Source organism: Thermobia domestica, chromosome 4, assembly GCF_964235325.1.
Source record: "Thermobia domestica chromosome 4, izTheDome1.hap1.1, whole genome shotgun sequence".
Taxonomy (NCBI): domain Eukaryota; kingdom Metazoa; phylum Arthropoda; class Insecta; order Zygentoma; family Lepismatidae; genus Thermobia; species Thermobia domestica.
The window spans coordinates 322,799,199-322,826,012 of NC_137457.1; the positions used below are offsets into that span (position 1 = coordinate 322,799,199).

Sequence of the window (26,814 nt, forward strand, 5' to 3'; positions counted from 1 at the left end):
TGGTGGAAAAACACCGTGTGCGTGGGTTTTCTCTGGGTTCTCCCGTTTCCTCCCACTTTCTTCATTCCACCATTTCATCATCACTGTCTCCTTTAGTCTAACTGGCATATCCGTGGGACGTAAAACAGATTTCATTTTTCGCATATATATATATATATATATATTACTATTTAAGAGATTTCTTAATTTTATTTTATTTACGTAATCTTGTACTTATTTCTTTATTTTAGGAGCACCTCAGAACAAGAAGAACGAAGGACTATGAGTACAGTTGTGAATGTTTCTAACCACCAACAAAGTTTTGAGGGATCAACTGAAGACACCGGCATACAAACGGAATTAGCTAGAAACAATATTAGATCATTTGTATGTGACAAATGTAATAAGGTGTTAAATTCCAAAAGTAAATTAAGATCCCATATGGTAACGCATTCTTATGAAAAACCGTTTCCTTGTGAAAAATGCGGAAAATCATTTAAATTAAGGTATTATCTGAAAAGACATTTAACGTCACACTCAATGGATAGACCGTATTCTTGTGAGAAATGTTCAAAGACATTTACAGCTAAATTTTACTTGAAAGCACATTTAATGACACATAATATTATAGAGCTGTATTCTTGTCAGGAGTGTGGAAAATCATTTAAGTCAAAGCCTTTGTTACGAGGTCATTTAAGAGTGCATTCAAGAGACAGGCCGCATTCTTGTGAAAGATGTTCAAAAACATTTAAAACCAAATCGTCGTTAACGTTCCATATATTGTCACATGAAAATATGAACATGTATTCTTGTGAGGTGTGTGAAAAATCATACAAGTCCAAATACTACTTGAAAGCTCATATAGCAACACATGCAGAAAAACATCCATATTCTTGTGAGCAATGTGGAAAAAGTTGCAGTTCCGAGTGGAATTTAAGAAAACATCTTACATCTCACTCGAATGTTAAATCATACTGTTGTACAAAATGTGAAAAGAAATTTACGGATCCATTTACTTTGAAGAAGCATATTTTTAGGCACAAAGATACACTAGAAGGCAGAGAAGTCACCAAGTATTATTGTGATGTTTGTGGAAAAGTATTTGCTGAGAAGGAGGCTCTGAGGCAACATGTTTTACATACGAAAAGCCATGGTAATTATTGTTCGTATGCATGCGATAAATGTAGTAAATCATTCACTCGAAAAAAATACTTGAATACTCATCTAAAGACTCATTTGGAAGTAAAACCCTATCCCTGCACAGAGTGCGGAGCATCATTTATTTCAAACTATCTCTTAAAAAACCACTTATCAATTCACTCAGGTGTACCCCGTTACTCATGTAAAGAATGTGGAAAAGCATTTCTTAGTAGCTCAAACCTCAAATCGCATTTACTGCTGCACGTGAACATAAAACCGTATGTCTGTGATATATGCAATAAATCATTCCGCCAATTGATAGTTTTAAAGTGTCATGTATTAAGTCATAACAATGAGAAGAAATATTCCTGTAAAGAATGTGGCAAATTGTTAAAAAGTAGATCAACATTTAGAGCTCACATGTTAACTCATACAGGTGTAAAACAATTTGTTTGTGAAAGATGTGGAAAAGCATTTCTTTTCAAGCGTAGGTTGGAATGGCATTTACTAATTCATGAGAATTTAAAACCACATTCTTGTAAAATTTGTAGTAAATCGTTTCGCCAAATATCAAGTTTGAATCGCCATATTGCAACTCATAGAGTTACGAGGGAATATATCTGCAGTGAGTGCTCTAAATCATTTAAGCATTTAGGAACACTTAAACATCATATGTTAGCTCACACAGGTGAAAAGTGATATGTTGGAGATAATTGTGATAAGTCATGTTTCTCAATGGTTCGCTTCGAGATTTTGTGCTAAAGGATTTATATATTTGTTTTGAAATTTACAGTAGGTAATTTACATTATAATATAATTAAGATAAGTTTAGTAATTTGGAAATCTAAATTATTCTTTCTACGTAATTTTGTAATGTAATTGTATGTAATTATTAATTTATTTTTGTACTAGCATTTTTATGAAGAATATAAATTAATATCAGGGTAACCACAGAGTTTTGTTACTTCTTGATAAATGCTAATGTAAGTTTCTCCGTTACCCCTTGTTAAGTGCTAATGTAAGTTTTCCCGTTACGCCTATATAAATGATAATGTAAGGTTTTCCGTGGTTTCAGAGTGTGTGAAAGATGGCTGATACTTCCAGTATTAAAGAAAGTATTATTACAACACATTTGGTCGTGTGAGAAACCACAAAGCCTATGCAAAGCCAAGAAACCACATGCACTATGAGAGTTCATACAGGACATCGTTGCAAAAACCGTTATGATACCGCTGCCCAACTGACAGAAGCTGCGAAACAAATTTTCACTCAAGTTTCACATGTAATGCTTACAGCGGTTTTAGGGTCGATTCCTATCGGCTTAATGAATGTCATAAGAACAACATAAAGACGGTGGATATATAATTGTAAAGTGCTTCGGTATCACATTCTAATTTCTTCTTACCTGGTTAGAGAAGATATTGTAGACTTTCCTATACCGTGTCTCACTAACTTTAGGACATAAATGTACCTTGCACTTCAGTTTACTCCGTAGGCCCCTCCAGCTCTACCATGCCTGTGTCCGACATACAATAGTACCGTTTCTTTATTGCATGTCGGACCCACACAAAAATAAATCCAGAGACGTCCACAAACTTTACTTGTCACAATTACCACTTCCCAGCTTGTTAGGTCCAGAGTACGAGAAGTTCTACGTATTCGCTCTCCTTCATGCAGCGATACGGTATTGAGTTATGATAAGAAGTTTTATGTTACACATTAAACTTAATACTTCAACGTACCGTTTCGATATGCATACTAAAATTATATTGTTGTCAGGTGAATGAAAACAGTTAACATGCAAATACGTATGAATTCAAAGAAAACATACATGTAGATATATTCGGTTTTATGTATATCAGTTTCAATAAATTTCAGTACATGCTCAACACAACAAGCACTTTTTCCTTTTTATGTATATGACTTTAAAAGACCCAAAACGAAACGCGGTTGTCGCGAACGATTCACAGTTTATTTATGGACTTCCGAACACTTTTCCATTTTATTATTTATCCTGGTAGTAACGATCCATGTCCATCCGCTACTCCTGCAGAAAAGCCGATATTATTGGTGAACAGTTCTGCATCCCTTTCTTCTTGGACGTCCTTCGTTGTAACTTAATGCATTTTTCATTCACAATAAATTATTATTAACAATTCGTTGCACCAATGTAACGGTTAACTATATTATACCCAGCATCGCTATGGTGGGTGATTCTTCTGAATCTTAAATCCGAATGACTTGCCCCTTCTGGCAGTCTGCTTCCCACCAGGAGGCCCCTGTTATTAAACGCAACGCAACAGCAGACGTAAGAGCTAAAATTAACGATGAGACGGTTTAAAGAAATGCACTGAGGGAAAATTCACTCTCTGTGTTACATTTCAACCCATATTTTGATAAGCGAGAGGGTCGAGAAGGGACTCCGTTGCAGAAGCAACACACATAGACATATTCGTCTGTCTGCGAAGAGCAAAATTCTTGGAATTGTTTTATACCAGGTTCATTTAAAAAGTTAAACATTTTCTCAAATAATATCCTATGAGTTATATGCATCGCAAAATATTACACAGAACCTGACAGCGTATTGTTCTTTGTTATGAGAATGACGGTTGACGGACCGATCCTTTGGTCACTTCGTGTTTCCTATCTTAAGATTTTTGAAAGCATTGTTATTCAGTTATTCAGACCATGTTATTCAGTTCTTTCTGTATAGTTATTTACATATGATTAGTGGTTTGTTACTTATTTTCAGGGGTAACGGAGCTTTGTGGCCTCCCTGTATGATATGCGATACCTCAATAGCCATATGTACTTGAAAATAATTTCGATTTTTTTTTTTTTTTTTTTTTAGGCTATCAGAGAACCTTCCTTATATTTTTTTCCTGTTTTGGTTAGGAAAATCCATTAGTATGAATAAGAAACTAGTCTTTAGTAAAACATACATTTAGTATGAGCTTTGCAAGTTGGATGCAATGATTAGATTTCTGTAACAACCAGAGTCGTTATTCTATTTTTCTGAAGGTTGTAATACATCGTTTCTGATATACTATGAAATGTAGAACATCTTCGGCAAACATTAATCGTAAGATAAATTAAGTTTCACGCATAAAAGTAGGTAGTATAGAATTTTATATCACAATTGTATAATAACCGTTACCATTACGTGAATAAAAATACAATTTTGTGACCTTCTAAATCTGTGTTTCGCAACTTCATGAAGCACAGGTATCATGCAGGACTAAACCTAATATGAAGCTTTAATCAGAATTACACATATTTTATAGGAAAATTTGTTTATGAGATCCCTTGCGTGACAAACAACCATTGTACACTAACGTTTAAAATTTCTGGCGTATGTCTAAAAATTACATAAAAACAAATAATTATGTCATACGAAAGAAAATTTCGTACATCTTGGAAATGTGCAGAACAAAACAGATATTTACAATATTTAGAGAGAAAATGTAAAGCAAGTTATAGTTAAAAGATACAAATCTTCGAAGCTTTTATCGCGAATCTCTTAAGTCCCCTTGGGGTAACCGTGACATACATGCAACGAAATTTACAGAGAGAAGAATGTTATATATACTTCAGTAGAAAATAACGTAAATCTCTCAAATGTAATTTATTATCCATATGGCACAGTGCTAATATGTATAGATCCCGAAGAATTGATACGTAAACAAATTACTAAGCAGAAATATATATACTACGCGATCAAGCATTTTTGTGTTACTGATTTTCTTGCCAATTTGGCAGTTCAACTCCATAGAGTAGTTTGTTAGCGTGGACACTTTATTTTTTTCGTTTCACCTAGACCTTACAAACGAAAATCTACGGTGTATATGGAAGGATCTAGCGACTGTTTATGTTTTCTTGGCTTTGAAATGAAATATTCTCATATTCTCTAAATATACTAAACAACCACGAATTAAGTACACGAGAAAAATGTGTGTGCAAAGGATAATTTCTCTTGAATCATTATATTCTTGCACTTCCACATGTGTTCTAGTATATCAATCCATAAATAGCATTTTTTGATTTCCCCTCATCACTTACATTAGTTTCCTTATCTAGGTTTCCAAATATTTTCTTTTTCATTGTACTATGTTCCCTTTCTGCCTACCAGTTTTCTCTATTTTTCCATCTCAGTATCTCGAAGTCATTTTCTGTTCAATGCGAAAAGATTTATTTTAGCTCAACGTCGCACTTCTGTGTTTCCAGCCTGAGAGAGATGGGTTACAAGGTGTCAGACATTCTTATAGCGCAGTAAAACATGCATGTAGCATGTTTAACTTCAGTTTACAAGAACAGATTCGGAAATGTATTTATAAATCAAATGGATTGAAACGGTTATTCATATGTGGACAATTTCAGTTTAATGGTGAATCCAGGGTAAGCGAATGTGTTCTGACCACTTGCAAAGAAATACAGAGTAAATTTTCATAAAGTGCTTAAGTTTACCCAATGAAGAAAGTATTCAAAAGTGTATATGATTGCATTACAAGTCAGCGATATTGATAACATAAAATATTATATAATATCATACCACGAACATGGATTTTACATAATATATAAAATATTTTTTAATAAAATTAAAACTTTACAGGATTTTCAAGAGTTAGTGACAAGTAATCATACAAAAATAGAATTAATAACAAAAAATATGAAAAATGGTATCACATTATCATCATATGATATCACATGCTATCACATTATCATTGATTATCATCATATATAGTATGAAGAGACGTACGCAAGGGAAGGGTCCTTGGAATTTGAACCCTCCTCAAATCGAAACTTTTCTCTAAATTAAATCTAATTTAGTTTACAAATTTTAATATAATTTATCCTTATATTGAAATTGTGCCCCTTCCGAAATAAATACCGGCGAACCGGCCAGTATTCTCGACATTTTTGGGAAGTCACTTCTTGGAACTTATGAAGCTTCAATAAACCAAAGTAGTGCTAAGCTAAAGTCTTCTCTTGACCCAGGTGTTATGTATGTTCATACTGTTTATTTCCTTGTTCTTAATTATTGCATCTTATCATCTATCAGTTATTTTAGGATGTTTTCTCTCAAACAATGACCTGACCAGTTACTATTTTTCAACTCTACATTCATTTTTTTTCGGTTTCCTACTAGTTTTGACATTTAATTATAGATTTATGGGGTGCCAATGTGGCTAAGTGGTAAAGCACTTAACTCTGGTGTGTGGGGTCTGTAGTTCAATCCCTGGCCAAATAAGCTTATAATATCCTCTTCGTGAGTTTTCTCGGGATAGTCCCTTTTCTCCCACATTTCAATTCTTCCATCATTAACTACCGTTAATAAGTCAGCTTGACGAGGCGCGTTGCCGCGTCAACAAACAGACAAGAAGCCCAGAACAAGAGCGATTTTAAACTTATAATCCTGTGTACAAAGTTATTCTTCTCATTTCGCTACCTTACAAAACCCTTCTTTAAAGAAAAAACGGATTCGCTTCAAAACAAGTTAATACAATAACTTTTTTTAAAAAAATTTAGTATTATTAAAATATTTTGCTATAACTAATTTTCTCTTCGTTCTTTATATCAATCTTCTAGTTCTTCGTAACGATATCGTTACACTATTTCTTTAAAGTAGAAATTTTTAAAAAAAACGCTGTTACGTATCTTATATTTTATACCGAAGTCCGTCTTCCTAAAATGACGAGCTCGTGGAAAATGACAGTCTTTGTACTCCTCTATCTCTCTTCGGGAAAACAAATTTGTAAAAGCCTTAGCTAGGTTGTGATACACTCTTGTGCTGAAAATCTTTAAAATCAGTACAACGGTTTAGAAGGGGTTAGCTGTCAAAAATTATTACATTTCATAGATTATGTTTCATAGGACATGGCGTATATACGTATCAGTGCTATTTATGATCAAAAGCTTGTTTCCTCCAATCTTTCTTTCTTATACTATGAAAAATAGCAGGATACCTTCTTCCCCTTAAAACAGTCGGGTTTTCTATTTAAGTTTTAGGTTGGTTGACCAGATCAGAATTGTCATTCGATGATCCATTCCTCTTAAAAAGGAAACTCAGCTCCAAAGTCCAGCTACCAATTGTCGACTTTTTAGTGAGAAATCCTGTATTAGAAGTATATATTAAACGTTAGATTATGAATTATTAACAAAATCGTGTAAGAGGTATTTGAGAAAATTATTCGGGTAGAAGTCACTCCCGATAATAAGATACCCCTTACGCACTTTCTCGACATAGATGAGCTATGCTGTATTATCAAGTTATTAATGAAATAGGTACGTTTGATATATTAACTGTATCTTTGGATAAAATAGTCTGGAAAACTCTCCCCCAAGAATAAAGTACCCTGTCTAGATTTTTCCTAGAATGACTTATGCCATATTGTAGGGCTTTTAGTGGAACAGTAATTTATGAAGTGTGAACTAAGTCGTTAGAGCTGTTTTTCAGAATTCTTTTGCAAATTTTAAGTTTTACTCTTAAACACTATCTTTCTACTCTTATTTTTAGGAGTAGAAAGATAATTCTACTAATTATCATTTCACAGACTGAAACAGGGTTCGAAGAATGTGATTCAATACTCAAAGTTGAAGTACTGCCCTTATTACTAAAGTACTAATTGCGATAGAGTAATAATATCAAAGGTTTCTGTTCCTCGGATGCTAAATTTCTATTAAAAAGCCATTGCTTGCTATTCCTTGCTTGTTTGTCTTTACAGCGATATAGGTTGAAACAAGAATAATTTATTTGAACCCCTTCCCTTTTGAATAGAGGTCTAAGCAGGTAGAACCTATCCTTGGGACATTGAATCGATTGCAAAAGGCTTTCTCGATATCTTTTACCGATTTTGCTGTACGGAGAGCAGTGTTAAAATAGGAAATAATAGTAAACTTCAACCATTTCTGGTTTTGGTAGATGATAGCCTTGTGTTGCCTTAAAATGTTGAATCGTTTGCGACAAACAGTTTCTACGTGTTACTATTTTCATTCTATGGTAACAAAGGTTGAAACAGGAAGTGATATTGAATTTCAACCGCTCTCAGATTTGAAAGGGTATTGTGGATAATTATAATACGTTGTTTTGAGACCTCAAATCGTTTGTGGATAATCGCTTCTCTCTATCTGTTATCGTTTTCGTTTTATAGGCGACAAAGCTTGAAACTGAAAATGACTAATTTGAACTATTTCCGGATTGAGTAGAAAGTAACGAACATTGAACCTCTCCTTGGGGCACTGAATCTATTGGAAAAAAACTGCATCTTGATATATCTTCCTGTTTCTGCTCTGGTGCTTACCGATCGATGAACGGAAGGACAAAGGGGTTCTATAAGACTCCGATACTTATGTACAGTATCGTTTGGAAGTCCAAAAGCGCTCCTAGGAAATCTTATAAGAAAACTAATTTTAGATTGGTCTCGATATATTTAACGGTTTGACTTCTAGGCGAGAGAACATTTTTACACTACAACGAAGGAACAGACGGACAAACATCCAGAAATCTGTTTCACGGCATGTAGAGGGCATATATTGACAGGAAACGCAGCGATTCAGTTGTATGTAGATCGTTCACTTCTGGCGCACGGGCTGCCTGGTTGATCTCCGTCTAAGTAAGTTTGAGGTGGAGAATATCGTCTCCATGGTTTTTATCTGAATTCTCCCGTTTCCTTTCACAATTCCATTGCAATAATTCTTCCGTCTTCATTCACTTGGCTTAATCATCCATCTCTCTTAGCTTAAAGTGCATAAATGTGGGACGTTAAACTGAAATATTCCATTTCAACCCCAACTTGCAAGCCAACTGAGCCTTGTGGTGGACAAACTCTATGTGCGTAGGTTTTCTTGGACTTCTCTCTTTTCCTTCCGATTTCTTCATCTCACTATTTCATTCATTCTCATTATCATCTTCACCTTTAGCCTAATTGGCATAATCGTTGGACCTAAAACTGATATATTCTTTTATACAGATATGTTACGTCTCCTTTATATAAATAGTTTGTCACGAAAAATGAGCTTTACATAGATATGCTTAAAGAAAATCTTACTTCCCATAAATTCTATCCTTAGATTTCAGTAGATTAGTTCAACTACTTTCCATTACTACAGGGATTAAAATTTACCATCTGCGGGTGCAGATAGAGAGCACTATAAAAACAAAGAGCATGTTTAAATTTTATTATTTAGCTCCTTTTAGCAGCATTGTTAGTCTTGTGACATGGATATGCATGATTCCTGGTTCTATTCCCGGTAGGAGCACTAAAATTTACTCGTATTTACTTAACATCATGAGGTAATTGGAACTCTATCTGAATTAAGAAGTAGAGAACTTCGATGCAAAAATCTACAAATAATGAGCCCTGAGAATCAATGTGCTCTCCACACATCACCCAGTGAACGCCAACTATTTCACTGGCCATAGATTTTCATGGATGTAGCGTGAGAGAAATTAATTTAGTAGTTGTGAATGCTTTCTATGATATAATTTGACTATGCCACTGATCTGTATTTCACAATTATAGCACATGGGAAATTTGTAATTATTACATGTTGACGCGGTATAGATTTTTTTTTACTTTTCATATCTACACTATTGTATAAAAGTAGCCAATTCATCGAAATGAAAGACATACTACTACAAACAAGAAGCAAAATTTCGAAAGAAATCTTCCTTGCCATGAGAACAATAACAATATATTTTCTAAATACGTATCCTAAGGGAGGTACAAGAAGTTCAACTTTTCCAAGAATGATATATCTCACATTAGAAAGATAAACTGGGCATATGGGTTTTCCACTAAAAAAAACTGAACAAGTGTTTGAGCAGTTTCTGAAAATTTTGCCCTTAAACAGAGAAATGAGAGCAATTCCCGTCTTACAAATATTGATTCTTTATTGTGAAACTGCAAAATGTGAAGATTCATTCGAGTTAGAAATGTGGACTTCGGTATATTACCTCTTCAATAAAAATATTAGAATACACGTTTCAAAAATTCCACCTCTATTGGGAAAGGAAAAGATTTCTATAATATACAAATTTTCGATTTTTCATACAGGAAAAAAAAACCTTTGTGAGTATTCGTTTAAGTTGGAAATAAGAAGTCTGATATATAAACTCCAAATTGAAATTCATCGAAAAAAAAGTTTGAACCATTTCAAAAGTTTAGGCAATTTCCAATATTAGAATGTTCGGCTGTTTATTTAGAGAACGCTTAATGATTTATTTGCTTAATTTAAAGACATAAAATTCGATGTAAAAGCACACTATCAAAAATTGATAAACCTGTAGTGCAGCATTTTCGACAATTCTTCCTCTTCTAAACAAAAAAAAAAAAAAAAAAAAAAAAAAAAAAAAAGAGGAAAAATTTTTAAGATGTTCAAATTTCTGTTTCTAATTATTATTATTATTATTCATTAATCCTTGTCCATTCCTATGAGGAATGGGAAGTTCTATTTCTTCCATTACAAGAATTCGTCATTTGCTTTAGTAAACATATTTAAATAAAAACCTAACAGCGAACTTCATTTGGAGAACCAGAAACATGTTTGGAAGGACGGGGCCACATTTGCCCCTTATTCGCACAGCACTGTTACTGAGTTGAGTTGTTTTTGAGTTTAACGTCCCGTTCAGCAGCGAGACTATATGAGACGTGGACCTACTGATTAACGTGGAATCCTAACCACATGAGCTCCCGCCGGTAATCACACACACACACCACTGTTATGTAATGAACGTAAATCTACATTATAATAATATTTAATCATGGTGTTTTTTATGACAAAAGTCTGTGTCAAAATACTGTTATTAGCTCATTAATCGGATCAATGTTTTGTGTTCTCAAAACGGAACAATCCCGATTAATTTGGACATATAGTTCTTCCTTCGTGTTACTTACAACCAGCGTTATACATAATATTGTTCACTGACGTTTGGTAAAGTCAATTACTCTTATACAAATATGTGTACTGTGATGCATTGTTAATCTCTTTTAGGGTTATGGTGCGTGATTACAATTACAATGGTGCGAACACGGACACAGATTGAAAATAAAACAATGGCATTTTTCGGAATAGTAATAAACACATGCAAGGACGTATGAATAAATCGAATTTTATGGGGGTTTATAGCAGTGGCGTAACTACTATGGCGCAAAACCTCGCAATGCGGGCGGGGCTGACAATTCCAAGGGGCCAACCCTACCCTCCAAATAGGTCGAATCCAAATGCTTTTCAGTTTTGTATTAGCCGGCAATGTTATTCCATCTTCCCCTTTTTCCGGCTATCTTTGAGAGGCTTGACATGTAGGTAAGGTACAGCGAACAAAAAGTCAAATCTTTGAGTTTTACATCCCACGATTATGCCGGCTATGCTAAAGGAGACGGTGATGATGAGAAATGAATGAAATAGTGGAATGAAGAAAGTAGAAGGAAACGGGAAAACGCCGAGAAATCCACGCACATAGTGTTTGTCCACTACAAAGTTTACTTGGCGCGAGTTGGATCGAACCAGGAACCCCACGCTCCAGAGGTGAACGCTCTACCACTGAGCCACCGCGGCACCCCGCGAACGAAAGAAGGTAAGTCGGTCTGGTCGGCTTTTATAGACTATACATTTTACTTTAGCGGGAAATATTGAATCAAACTTTAGAATTAACATTTATATTAGACTATTTGACACACTGAATACACAGTACCATTGTCGTTTTACATCTTTGCGTGATACGGTATAGAAATTGTCATTTTTTGTTTCATGTCAATATAATTCGTCTCACTGATTATGAAATTCTAAGAAGAGCACAGATACTTCAAACAACTTACAATTATGATATTGGTTCTTTGTTTCCGATTATAGTAACTTGCTTTGTGAAACAGCTGAAATCGGAAATAAATGTTCAGAATCCTGTGCTTGATCTAACAAGGCTTTCAATTGTAAAATATATATCATTGGCATCTAGCATTTCAAAACTTTTTGCCGCGTGTGTGTTGTTCTGAATTTTCCTGTCTGTCAGTTCTGCGGAGAAATCGTTGTTAAAATTAAAATTAATAAAAAAAAACTATGTGAGAAGCACAATGGGCCAAAAGAGCTTAAGTAATCTAGCACTGCTCTCAATAAATGCTTACGAAGCTGAAAAATGGAGGTGCAGGAGTTAGTAAAGGATTTTGCTGACAGGAAAGAAAGAAGGAAACCATTCGATTACTTTCTGCTACTCTTCGTGAAGACTGACGTAACTGGCTGCAAAGAGGTAAATCCATATTCCATTCTGAAGCTTACTGAATAAATTAGGCTATATGTATAACAAAGTGGTTTCCATTTATGAATATTTAGGCCTAGTAGTTGAATACATTTAACTCATTATTCACAGATACAAGGAAGTGTGGTTATTTATTATGTTATCTATCATTCCACAAAAAAATGTTGTTAAGGTAAAGGACCTGGTTATTCTCTTGCAGGGGAGGGCATAAAACGTAGTTACGCTACTAGTTTATAGTGATACTATAATGCCTAGGTAACAGTTCTTGTTTCTTGCAGTAGAGGAGACAAACAAATTTCGAACTTAGTTCTTTCTGTAACACTTTTTAAATCGAAATGTCTCTGGACCAAAATTGAAACATTCCACCATACAGATAAATTCTACAGAATGATGCCATATGGTAGTGGCTCGCAACCGGTGTGTCGCGACTAATGTGTTAGGCGATTATATAGGTGTGTAGGTAGGCGATATTGTAGAATTTAAACATAAGGAAGCATTAATTTAACAGGTTGACTGTCAAGGTGATTTGAGGTTACTGCTCCCAGGAGGCCATAAATTTCTTCTTACTTTCGCTCAATTACGGATAGTCATGTCACATTTTTGTCGCGATATTTTGCTTCTCCTGAAAATGTATCAATGAGAGCCGAGCACCATATGTCATGCTGATGGTCTCAGAGTAATGTGTGACAATGAGCATTATATATGATGGTCAAGAACCTGAATAGGTTAGTAATTTGTGATATCGAGCATCAGCATCATATATGGTGCTCATGGACCCACAGAAAAATAAGGTGAGCACCACATATGATGCTCATGGCAGTCATCCTGTTAAAATTAATTTTGTGACAGGCTGCATCAGTCAACGCCTCCGGCGCCAGGAATATTGCTTAACAATACACGAAGTCAATACTTGAACAAAACTTACAGTCTTACACTACCATAGTGTATACAGTAGTATTAATAAAAATCAAGTGTAGCACGATGCCGTAGGCAATCAGTAGAGTGTGTCATCGGTTAGAAAAGGTTAGAAACCACTGCCGTTGCTACATTCTTGAACTTATTAGATTACCTCTTGAAACATAACTGACCTTACGGAAAACCTCGTTTCTCTTTGATGAAAAATATAGAATGAAAATAATATATTCGTATTTAAATACAAATAAGAAACACTAAATTAAATAGAGCAATGTGAGAGCTAAGAAAAAGAAGTGCATAAAAGAACAGATAGTAGTTATTGACCCTGCACTCTAATGAAATGAAATCTTTGCGTTTTATGTCCCACGATTATGCCCGAATGAAGAAAGTGGTGTTAAAGAAAAGAACTCCAATGAAACCCACATTTAGTAATTGGTCATCAACTACTACAAGTTCCAAAAATAATGACCATAGAGGTCAAAGGTCAATATACTTAAAACCTAATAACTCGAAAACGGATCCACATATTGAAGTGGTGTTTCCAAATCTAGTAATTGGTCATCAACCACTACAAGTTCCAAAAATAATGACCATCGAGGTCAAAAGTCAAAATACTTAAAACCTAATGACTCGAAAATGGATCCACATATTGAGGTGTGGTTTCCAAATCTAGTAATAGGTCATCAACTACTGACTATCGAGGTCAAAGGTCAAATATTTAAGCCTTAATAACTTGTAAACAGCTCGTCGGATAAATTTGTGTGACCTATTCAGTTTTGTACCAAGCAGAAAAAAAGTGAAGAATGAATAAATTTTAGTGAATTATTTGCTATTGTACTAACGAGAAAAATCAAAACAACGCCATTTTTATCTAGCTCAGAATTTCCGTACATTTTTGGGTTTTTCAAAATAAACGAGAAAATTAATTTGGATGAACTAACGAAAAAATTAAGCAAAGATACACCATTTTAAGTAGCTGAGAATTTAAAGAAACAAAGGGAACCTACTCAATTTTCTACCAACGAGAAATGTCATTTCAACTAGCTCAGAATTTATGTGCCTTTTTGTGCTAAGATCTGTTTTAACTTTTCTTGTACTAATTAAATAAACGAAGGAATATTGTACTAATGAGAAATGCCATTTTTCTAGACCATGTTCTAATATTTAAACAAACGAAGGGGTGAATTTGAGTGACCTATTCAATTTTCCACCAACGTGAAATGTCATTATAACTAACTGCGTATTTTAATCCATTTTGTACTATTTAAATAAACAAAATATCGGATAAATTTAACCGGCTCAGAAGTTCAATACTATTTTGTACACTTGAGTGAGCTTTCCAATTTTGTAGCAAGAAGGACTATTTTCTAACTAACTCAGAATTTCATTTCATTTAGTAATACTCAAATTTGGATGGAGTGTTTAGTTTTGTACGAACCAGAAAAATTTGATTGGATTATTTCCTTATGTACCAACTGGAAAAAGTGAAGGGCCATTAATCAAATAAATGAAGGAATAAATTTGGGTGGAATATTTAGTTTTGTACCTAGCAAAATAAGAAAAAGGAGTGAAGAACGAATAAAATTTGGGTGGACTATTTTCTTATGTACCAACAAGAATGGAGCAAATTTGAGTGGCATACACACTTTTGTACCAACGACAAAAAAGAAACTGAAGGAGGAATAAATTTGGGTGACCTATTCAGTTTTGTACTAAGCAGAAAAAATTGAAGAAGGATCAGCATTCTATACTTTTTTGTGCCATTTAGTGGGGTGTCCTATTTCCTTTTGTGCCAACGACACCATTTTTAACTGACTTAGAATTTGTACCAAACAGAAAAAAACTACCCAAATAAACAAAGCCATCAATTTTTAACTAGCTCAGAATTTCTAGACCATGTTGTACTATTTAAACAATCGAAGAGATAAATTTGTGTGACCTATTCAGTTTTGTACCAAGCAAAATAAGAAAAAGATGTGAAGAACGAATAAAATTTGGATGGACTATTTTCTTATGTACCAACAAAAAATGGAGCACCAACGACAAAAAAGAAACCGAAGGAGGAATAAATTTGGGTGAACTATTCAGTTTTGTACTAAGCAGAAAAAATTTGCACTAAAAAGCGAAGAAGGTAAAATTTAAATAGCTCAGTATTTATGTACATTTTGTACTACTAAAATAAACGAAGGAATAAATTTAGGAGTTCTACAGATGAAAACGGAGAAGGGCCATTTTATTTAATTCTGTAGTACTCAAAATATACAAAGATATAAATTTGTGTCACCCATTCAGTTTTGTACTAAGCAGAAAATTTGGTGGCTTTTTAGAAATACCATTTTATCTTTTGTATTCAGATTTTCCGGCTACTTTTTGTGCTCTACAAATAAACGGAGGAAAAGCAAAGAGGGACCATTTTTAACTAGCTTAGAATTTATGTGCCGTTTGTAACGAAGGAACAAATTTGAAGGAGGTTCATTTTAACTAATCCTGCTGCGAGTAGATCAATTAGTACATAGATTAAAAATAAAACAATATGGCATTATTGCGACTTTCATTTTCGAATACATACGGATCAAACCACTATGGCAAAAAAATACTACTCTCTCCTTATGGTTATTTGGAGCAGACTTAAGAGGACCAAGCATTAGAAACCCGCTAGTAGGGCGTCGATTCAGTAAACCCGTTATGCTTTAGAAAACAAAATCCATATTGGAGTATACCTTTTATACAACAAACAGGCTTCTTAGCACCACTACAGAAATTAGAAAACAAAATTCTTTCTTCTACGGTCTTCGGCATGCATTTTAGACCAAGAGCAGCAAGATTAATATTTGTATTCCCCTGCTGGATAGAAATTCGATTCTCTCGATCTTCTGTTTTATCTGGCAACTTTACTTGGAAATTATCCAAATCTTAGAATTTATCAAGTTACATCTAGTAAAAGAAAACGAATAGATAATTTTGAGACAGTTCCATATGGGTAAATACAGTATTAGTAGAAACGATAGTTTTTAATTAAGTAGAGATAAAAAGAGAGTGTGTGAAAAAATGGAAAATTAAATTTTAAATCATTATTATTATTATTTTAGAGGTCAAAGGGAAGAATAAATGAATTTGAGTGGCATATGTACGGAATTTAGTTTTGTACCGGGCAAAAAAAGGAGTGAAGAATTAATAAAATTTGAATGGAATATTTTCTTTTGTACCAGCTGGGAATTTAGCGTTGTACCATTGTATCAAACTAAGTATTTTGTACTATTTATTACCACCGAGAAGGTATAGAATATTTAGTTTTGCACCAAGCAGAAATTTGTTGGCTTCTTTACTTTTGTATTAACGACTAAAAACTTTAACACATACTTGGTTGTGTGCATTACAATGGCCGAAGTTTTTCATTTTCCTGTGGTACAACGTAATGGTCGCCCCGCTTATTCTAGGTCTACAGTTAGATATTTTCGGTTGAATAATGGTATACAGCCATGTTTTGTTGAGCACAATGCCCACTATAACGATGTGGTAGACAATTATTTGATGGATAGATATTTGTTTAATAGTCGCTATAACAAATGGTATACGGTAGAATTTGTTAATCATTTATCGCAGGTAGATATTAAGATTGTCGTTGGTTACTCGTTTAACTGTGCACAGTTCTCTTTTCCAATCAGCTACCTTTTTTGCCATCAAAACTAAGGGTAATAGTTATACTGTGACAGCTTTCTTTTGCTATGGGGGAACACAGGACACTTTGGATGAGCTACTACAGTTTTGGAATCATGGGTGCGAGTTCAGCCCAAGTATCCAGATTGCAGATTTACTTGGTTGCTTTACACGATGTGGTGAAACCGGCCTTTTTGCGGTATCTCCTGATACCTACCTGTTGGACCTCGCAGTATTTGGAAACTTGGTGAAAAAGAATAACAAATGGTTTTTCTCATAATAAAGCTGTACATACAGAATAATCCATTATGGCAAAAAAAATACTACTTTCTGCTTATGCTTAGTTGGAGTAGACTTTGATAACAAGAACGATACATTGTGTAAGAATTTCCAGTTAATAGCGGTATTGCACTGTACTTATAATAGTCTGTAATAGTGCAATTTATTTTTCGAATGAGAGCAGGTTTTAAAGGTGTATTGTAGTCTACCAGCAATAATGATCTCTGAGAGAGTTATTAGGTAAAGATAACAATTTGCTAGTGGCGAACCAATTACACCGCCATTCTGCGAACACATTTATATGATCCAATTTCTCAGATTTAAGGCTAAATTAAATGGGCAAGAGAAGTACAGTATTTGGGAGACATAACTAAGAAGTACTAGGATGTGCCAATAGGAAAAATTTCAGAACTTCTATTTTAATTTTGGGATGGAAGTACAAGCCTATTAACACTATTTGTAACAACGATGATTCCGTGGGTGTTGATTGTCTTAGACAGAATACAGGCAATTCTTCCATTAAAATTTACAACTATCTAATTGATTCCCTTCATTGTTCAGACAAGCGTTTACAGGGTATTACGAGATTGGAACCAATTATCTTTAACTACTATACTGATGAGTGGATCCAATACAAGTCTGTTTAGAACTAATTTTACACATCAAAGAATATTTTACAGATGCTTATTGGGGTTGCCGGATAAAACAGAAGATCGAGAGAATCGAATTTCTATCCAGCAGGGGAATACAAATATTAATCTGGCTGTTCTTGGTCTAAAATGCATGCCGAAGACCGTAGAAGAAAGAATTTTCTTTTCTAATTTCTCTAGTGGTGCTAAGAAGCCTGTTTGTTGTATAAAAGGTATACTCCAATATGGATTTTGTTTTCTAAAGCATAACGGGTCTACTGAATCGACGCCCTACTAGCGGGTTTCTAATGCTTGGTCCTCTTAAGTCTGCTCCAAATAACCATAAGGAGAGAGTAGTATTTTTGCCATAGTGGTTTAATCCGTATGTATTCGAAAATGAAAGTCGCAATAATGCCATATTGTTTTATTTTTAATCTATGTACTAATTGATCTACTCGCAGCAGGATTAGTTAAAATGAATCTACTTCAAATTTATTCCGTCGTTACAAAAGGCACATAAATTCTAAACTAGTTAAAAATGGTCCCTCTTTTCTTTTCCTTCGTTTATTTGTAGAGCACAAAAAGTAGCCGGAAAATCTGAATACAAAAGATAAAATGGTATTTCTAAAAAAGCCACCAAATTTTCTGCTTAGTACAAAACTGAATGGGTGACACAAATTTATATCTTTGTATATTTTGAGTACTACAAAATTAAATAAAATGGCCCTTCTCCGTTTTCTTCTGTAGAACTCCCAAATTTATTACTTCGTTTATTTTAGTAGTACAAAAATGTACATAAATACTGAGCTATTTAAATTTTACCTTTTTCGCTTTTTAGTGCAAATTTTTTCTGCTTAGTACAAAACTGAATAGGTCACCCAAATTTATTCCTCCTTCGGTTTCTTTTTTGTCGTTGGTGCTCCATTTTTTGTTGGTACAGTCCGCGGCATAAAATTTGTTACAAAAATTCTAAGTCCAAATGAATAACAAACTCTTGCCCAGTTTTCTTATGCATTCCCGCAATACATGTATCAATCGATTAGTTCCTTCTAGTATTTATTCCAACTCCTCCCAGTCCTCCACCTCTCCTTGTCTAAAGCAGTGTGAGTGACGTAGTACACTCTTTCCATTCAGCTGAAAAAGAAACAGGAATCAAGTTTACAACGTTATAGCTTTAAAACAGTCTTTTCCATTCGTTTGTTCTGAAATATTTTTAAGAGCCTAAATTAAAGGAAAGTCACACAATCTTCCCAGAGCTTCATAAATATCTTTAGTTTCATTCTTTTCTTTCTTTAAAGAGTGCAAGCTAGTAAGATGCTCGCTAAGAAATCTATGGAAATTGCCAAGAGCTCTAAAATATCTACGGACAGAAACGAGTTTTATTCAATGATTCATTGAATTTCTTTTCAGTAAGTGCAAGCAAATGTTTCAGGGGCGTCATTTGGGCAGGACAGGAGGGTGTAATTCCCCCTCTCTTGAGCTTCATAAATACGTATTTTTTGATCAAATGTATAGTAATACACTAATAAAAAGTGAAAATCTTATGTCGCCGGAGAATCTCTTCCTTCCCCCCCCCCCCGAATAAAGTCTAAAAGACACTGGTTGTAACAACAAACCTACAGAGCTACGATAGCACATTGCTAAAGAGCTTACATTTGGTTTCAAGAGTCGAAGGTTTGATCTCAAGCCATATGACTTCCTGGGTGACATTGAGAGAGAGAGAGAGAGAGGGGGGGGATTCAAGTATGGAGACAGAGAGGGATGATTTGTTTACACAGATTTAGAATTGGGGAAAAATGATCGGACAGCATTCGTATTATGACGAAAATTCTGATTTTGTGAAAGATAAGAAGGGAAGTTCTCGAACTGCGAGGATCACATTAGGCAGTTGTCGAATTAATGTGGAGAACTCTTTTTAGAGCATCAGATGATTACGAAAGGAGAGAAAGATCTTCAGAACTGAGGAATTAAGATTTTAAAAAACCTGGTTTCGGCGACGGGTTTCGAACCACGAACCTTGTGGTTATCGAACCATGACTTTATCCATTCTGCTACGGAGAATTCTATTACTGATTCACATACGTTTCCTTTAGCTGCGTTGAAAGCTACCTTAAGGGGATATTCCAAAAGTTGACTCGGTGGATGCGCCGTTCAGATAGGACGTAAACCTCTTGTAACTTAGTTACAATGTGCAAAATGAACTTCCTCTTCTCTAGGACACTTTTTAAAGCTTTAAAATTTGTTACTATTGTTTTAATTAAGTTACATTTGATAGAACCATCTGATAAAGTAGTGCCAAGCCCTGTGCGTCATTGTCTGTTAGGTGAATGGTTAATGTAAGTTACTTTTACGTGGATGGTCCGAGCTTCCAATCAAGACCATTCTTATTGATTATTTTATTTGAGCTACGCTCATACTGTATATTCCACAAGTTCAAGTTTAAAGTAATGTAGTCACAGCTAGTTTAATTCGAAATAATTTTCCAATATTATATTTGTTACTAAATTTACATGGCACTCCTCACTGTTTGTAGCCCTGCATAAATGCAAAATTGTTTTAAAAGTATATTTTACTTTCAAGTTTTATTTTTTTTTAATTGTCCTTCAACTTTATTTTATAATTATTTTCTATTTCTTAATTATAACATATTTTCTATTTATATTGTATTCTATGTTACACGTTTATTATTTATATTTTATGTCTTACCTTTGAGGAGGAGCTTTTGACAATTCAGAGCAGCAGGGACATACACAGGATGCAGGCCTTTGCAATCAAGAGCTTTTGCCCCCACGGAATCACTACTTTTTTTTTGTAAATTATATCTAATTTTAGAAATGATGATAGCAGGGGCGGATTCAGGGGAGTGCGTTCGGGCGATCACATCCCCCAGAATAGGGAACTTTTTATACTTTTTTATTTTAAAAATAAAACATATCCTATGTATTTTTCATCTTTGTATTATAAACTTAAATTAAAACCTAAAGTAGATAGGCCTTACTTTCTTAAGAAAGTTAATTCTGCAGATGAGCTACTTCTCCTTTTCTAAATTTGTTTTTTCTTTTCTTTTCTTTTTCTTTTTCTTTGTAATCCGCTTTTCCCTTGATTTGACTTCGAACGACCGCCCCTCCCAAACAATCATCCTGGATCCGCCCCTGGATAATAGCCATTTCAGTAAAATATGCCTTCAATCGCTGAAATAAATTCCTGTCAAGCTTTCGATCACTGAAATAAATTTCTGTCTATGGCCCTGCAAACAGTGACGATTTTAGGGAGTTATCAGTTAGTAATGCCTCCCTGGAGCAACGACACTTCCCCAGAAGTCATATCTCCGATAATTCAGAATGTGATTTGTGCATTATCACTTTTCACTCTCAGTGTCTTGAAACGCACCAAAAAAGAACTGTTCTAAAGTATTTACTGGTTCTCCCTATGACCCCATTTCAATATGGCCAACCTTGGACATATACACATCTGAAATATCACCTTTGATGTCAGTGATCCCGAAAACTATCCATTCGACACAAATATAGAATATTTTCGATTCTTTATTCCTGTCACCCTCCCATTGTCAACTCGAAGCCAACCAATACTTATTTTGGACTTACGCAGCATCCACAATGTCACTTATCATCTTTGCACATGAATTCGACACTAATTTCGTTCGTATTAGACTACTTTTACATATCACCTTCAACTCTTGGTAGGGATTTTTTCAGTATCTCGCCCCCACAACTATGGAGAAATTTCAACCAACTAAGTATAATTATAAATTATCATCTGGAACACAACAGTGCGGGTGATCTTTTTCGCAGAGGAATTCGTTAACTACTGTTTCAATATCAATGTATTAGCTTTTTTCGCTCTGCATGCTGGAGATTGACAAAGAGCTAAAAGTCATTCTGTACTATTGTGCTATGAATATAGTGGTTTAATTCATTGAATACTCGCTTAGATGATGCTCTCGTCACAGGAAAAGTGAGATACAGTTATTAAAGAAAAACGAAACGAAATATTTAAGTTTTACGTCCCACGTTATGCCGACTACGCTAATGGAGACAGTGATGGTGAGAAACGAATGAAATCGTTTAATGAAGAAAGTGGGAGGAAACTGGAGAAACCCGAGAAAACTCATGCACACGGTGTTTGTCCATAATAAAGTTCATTCAGCGCGAGCTGGGATCTAACCAACAACTCCATGCACCATAGGTAAAGTTATAAAAGAATAGGCGTCTAAACAAATACGGAACACTACTATCAATGAGAGTTGTATAAGATTAGATTTTTATTTATTTCATTCTAAGTTGAAATTTCAATCAACCTTGATCGTCATTACTGTTCGAAATCCGGACCATACAGTATTCCCTATTTTAACAAAAGAGACACTGACCAAAGCTTAAAACTTTACTTTATTTTAAATTATGATTTGTAACTGTCTCTTTTGTTAAAACAATTAATCCAAAGCCATGAATAGTCTTAGTATTCCCTACTAGAATAAAGATTAATTGATCGCCAACAGAAATCCAAAATCCTCTGTATAACCCCACGTTCCATTATTCCATGTACACAATTAAGAGTCCAGCGTAACCTACCAGTTAATACGTTTTCTTATTATTATTATTATTTTTAACACCTCAAAAATATAGGCTCATAATTGAACCACTGATTGGAAAAAGGGAATAAGTACATAAAAATAGTTTTTCCACTTTTAAGCTTTTCTCACCAATTGCAGTGCTACAATACAAGATTCTTCTTTTTGTCTTAGAGTTTGTCAGTTCTTTTGCTACAATTAAACAGTTATACACGTGTTGAAACAAATATAAATACGCCTCGGGAAGGTTTTTTAGCGTTTCTGAAAACTTAGGTCTGATGTACTTATTCCCTTTTGCTGGAAATAGTTGCTGCAAGGACGTGATAAATCTTTCCGGTAGACTTCACAGTCTATAGCTCCTTCACAACTTCCTTTTCATCTAAGGCTAAGTAGTTACATTTTAGACATTGAGGAAAAAGTGTGAAATTAATTAAAACCCTTCAAAGTGGAGTTACGAATCTTCAATGGACCCCATTTTGCTGTTGGCCTCGCTCAACGCACTCCCGTCACTGTTCAGGGTGCACGATGGAGTTTCTCCCTTTTAGGAATACTTTCGAAGGCAGTACGAGGTTTTTTTACAGCTTTTTCAATTGAGTTGTATTTGCTAGAACTGTCGGTTAAAGGAAACAAAAGAACCTATACTCAAACACAAATCATCTCTCTAGAAGCTCTAATGGAAAACGAAACGAATCGTCGTAAACATGTTACGTTCTTGAAGAGGAAAACAGCAAAACATTGATTGCACAAACGTATAATGGTATCATTTGCTTGCAAATTTAAAACTTATAGAAGTTGATGGCTTGTTAGGTGAGGGGTTAGTGAACAGGATTTTTGTCCTGGTGGTCCAGGGTTCGAATCTCGTCCGTTCTTCTTACGTTTTGTTTCTTTAAGCTACACTGAGTTTGTTCATTCCAATTCTTTAAGCTTGAATTAAATCTAATACCAGTTAGTGAATTAAAAGTAGCTAACATTATTTCCAAATACGAGACGTTATTACATGCTTGTCACTAGCTCACAATACTCAACTTTGATATAAACTCTTGCAGCCTTCATTTAACTCATTTCTTGACGTGTTTTGTTACAAAACTCATGAATCGTGGCGAACAAAATTGCTTTACCAGATAATGGTGACTGCTTTGAAACCAAATGACAAGTATGAGAATTAAACGTATCATATCTGTAGTTTGGTGTGGAGAAGAAACCAAATAGCGAACGAAAGGTTTAAGAACAACCACGTTATTAATTAAACTATGCCAAAGATTATTGACTTATATGATTAAAAAAAATCGAAAGAAATTTTGAAAGAACGAAAAATTCTAACTTAGAATTTTGTAACTGGAGGCAAGGAAATCTAATTTAAACATACTAAAACATACCATTTAGCGCATATAGAGCGTGGATTTGTGCTCAAGGCGCTAGCTAATAATCTGTAGGTTCTCAAGTCGGAACCATGTGTGAATATTTTGTTTAAATTTAGAATTTTTGGTTATCATTAGTCGGCGATGACACACGTTTAATTCTCTTAAGGTATTTGAATATTTTGATCTTTCAATATTTAAATGATCAAATCTTCAATAATAATAATAATTATTATTATTATCATTATTAATATTATTATTATTATTAACAAAGTAATTCAATAACACGTTAATATCTTTAATTATTTCTCGATAACTACTCGAACTTAAGACGTCCTCGAATCTAAGTCGCACCCCGATTTCGTTGGGCTAAATTAAAGAAAAATAGTAATATGTTATGGTTTTACTATTACTAAAGCACTCTTTGATATTGGTCATTTTCGATGATTTTATGTATCCCTCTCCCCTCTCCATGTTAGGGGCACGGTATGACAAAAATTATCCCAGACCCGAATGTCATGTACGTTGAAAATTTGATCGAAATCTGTTGGATGGTTCAAGAGTTGTTCTATTTATTTTTATATATTAATCTCCCCTTCTCTTTTCCTCTCCTATGTTCTACCGCCAATGTGAAAATATTAAAACAAAAGTTTCTAGGCCCGAACGTCGTCTATGTTGAAAATCAGATCGAGATCGGTCAGGTGGTTCAAGAGTTGTTAACTTTTATTCATTTTTATAGATATCTCCCCTCCCCTCCTCCTGCCCTACGTTCTACCATCAAAAGGATATGATAAAAACCACCCCAGGTCCGAACCTCATCTATGTTGATAATTTGATTAAGATCAGTTCGGTGGTTTAAGCGTGATGAAGTCACCAAGACAGCATTTTTATTTTTATTTTTTTAACATAGTTCCCGCTTCCCCTCCCCTACATTGTGCCGTCAAGGCAAAAAATGGAAACATCCCAGGTCCGAACCTTATCTATATTGAATGTTTGATTGATTGGGATCAGTCGGATTGTTCAAGAGTTATTAAGTTTTATTCATTTTCATTTATTTACCCTCCCCTCCTCTTCCGCAAGCTCTAATATCAAAATGAAATAACAAAAAGCTTCTCAGGTTCGAATTTCATCTATGTTCAAAATGTAATTGAGAACATCGGGTAGTTCAAGAGTTATTCACCATCGAACATTGTCACTTTTATTTTTATATTTATAGCTGTTATGTATCTTCCCCCTCCTCTCCATCCTCTACGTTATTCCTCAAAGTGAAATGGTAAAATCCATCCCTCGCGTTAATCGAGACGGGGACATATAGCCTCATTGCTGACGTCCCCATTAATCCCCCTACTCATACCCTTTAGTGTAATTAAGTTAGTTTTTTTGTCTTCAGTTGCAAATTTCTAAGTTATTTTTCTTTGTTTCAAAATTCTCGCATTTATTGTATGATAATACAAGTTAATAATCTTTGACTTGTTTTATATTCATAATCTGAGTTGTTCTTAAACCTTTGGTTTCCAATTTTGTTTTGTCTCTACACCAAACTACAGATATGACAAATTTAATTCTCATACTTTACATTTGCTTACAAAGCGGTCGCCATGAACTGCTTAAAAGCACTTTTTCCGTCACGAAACACCCAGAAGAGGGCGTACGATATCGTCTACAGCAATGAAAGGAATCTCCGCCTTGTTACGTGACGTCACATGAAGCACGTTCCGTTCAAACACCTAAGCAAAGCTATCATTTTGCTTCTGGTGTGAAAATGGCTCACTACGAAGCTTCTGTTAAAAGCAGCGTGATTGCTTTAATTGAGCATGCGGGCATGAACTATAGCGAGGCAGGCGCGAAATATGGCGTTAACCGTGCTACAGCACGGAGGTGGTGGAGGAGATATGAGGAAACAGGAGATGTAAGACGTAAAAGAGGAAGTGGGCGACAAAGAGTTTCCTCTGCCTAAGAAGACCAGAGTGTAATTGCCCAATGCCGTGAGCACCCTTTCATGTCTGCCCGACAGTTACGAGAGGAAACCAATTTCCCAGGCGATGTTACGACTGTCCGTCGTAGACTCAAATCCTTTGGTTTGAGATCATACAGGGCAGCTGTTAAGGAGCGACTAACAGAAGACCACATGGTTGACCGTCTGTCGTTTGCACAGTTAAATATTGCACGTGTGTGGGACGAGGTCGTTTTCACAGACGAAAAAATATTTTCAAGTGCAAACTTCGGGCCGAAGCGTGTTTACCGCACCCCTGGAAAAAGGTATGCCTCTGAATACGTTTCCCGTTCTGGTCGAATGGGACATGTAACTGTCCACTGTTGGGCATGGATATGCAAGGCTGCAAATTTCGGAGGAATCTACAGGATTCCTGGTCGCCTAAATGCCCACAAGTATGTGGAACATCTGGATGAAACGCTTCCGGAAATAAAAGCTCATGTAGGTGACGGCATATTATATTTGCATCAGGACAATAACTCGATACATAATTCAAATGTGGTTCAGACATGGTTGCAGAGGCAACCTGATGTCGAAATAGTTGACTGGGTTTTTCATGGAGCAGATCTGAACCCTATTGAAAATATGTGGGCCTCTGTTGCAAGAACATTGCGGGAAACCTGGTCGAACAATCCTCCACGAACATCTAATGATCTTTGGGAGCGTGTTGAAGATGCGTGGTCAATCTGTTGCACCCAACGCTATGTCTCTCGCCTGGTGGATTCAATGCCACGGCGTGTGGCAGCTGGAATCGAGTCCCAAGGGGACTATACACACTATTAATAAATGCTCGCCCACAACACCATCAGCCCTCTCGAGGGCTACCTAATTCGACCCACTTATTAACAAAATTTTTATGAAATACATTACGCGACACCGGTGAATGTAAGTGTCTCAGTATGTTCTGCATTAATAAAGAGGCTAACGTGCGAGACTTGGTGGCCGAGTGATATTATGCTTGCTATGTAAACCAAAACCGCCTGTAACAGTGGTTCGAATCTAGTGAAGAAGACCCCTACTTTTTATCA

At 35.1% G+C, this 26,814-nt stretch overlaps 1 protein-coding gene across 6 annotated transcripts in view; it reads left to right on the forward strand.

Annotated features, from left to right (window-relative positions):
- LOC145684400 (putative gustatory receptor 28b) overlaps positions 1–26,814 on the forward strand; it is a 77,237-nt gene that overhangs the window by 28,873 nt on the left and 21,550 nt on the right. For 3 of the 6 annotated variants that reach the window (XM_081756685.1, XM_081756688.1, XM_081756686.1), the window contains one exon: positions 231–4,286. The exons of the other annotated variants lie outside the window; for them this stretch is intronic. In XM_081756685.1, the coding sequence (XP_081612811.1) occupies positions 231–1,818 (1,588 nt within the window). In that variant the 3' untranslated portion in view covers positions 1,819–4,286. Of the gene's footprint in view, positions 1–230; positions 4,287–26,814 lie in introns of those variants that run through there. 6 annotated transcript variants of the gene reach the window in all.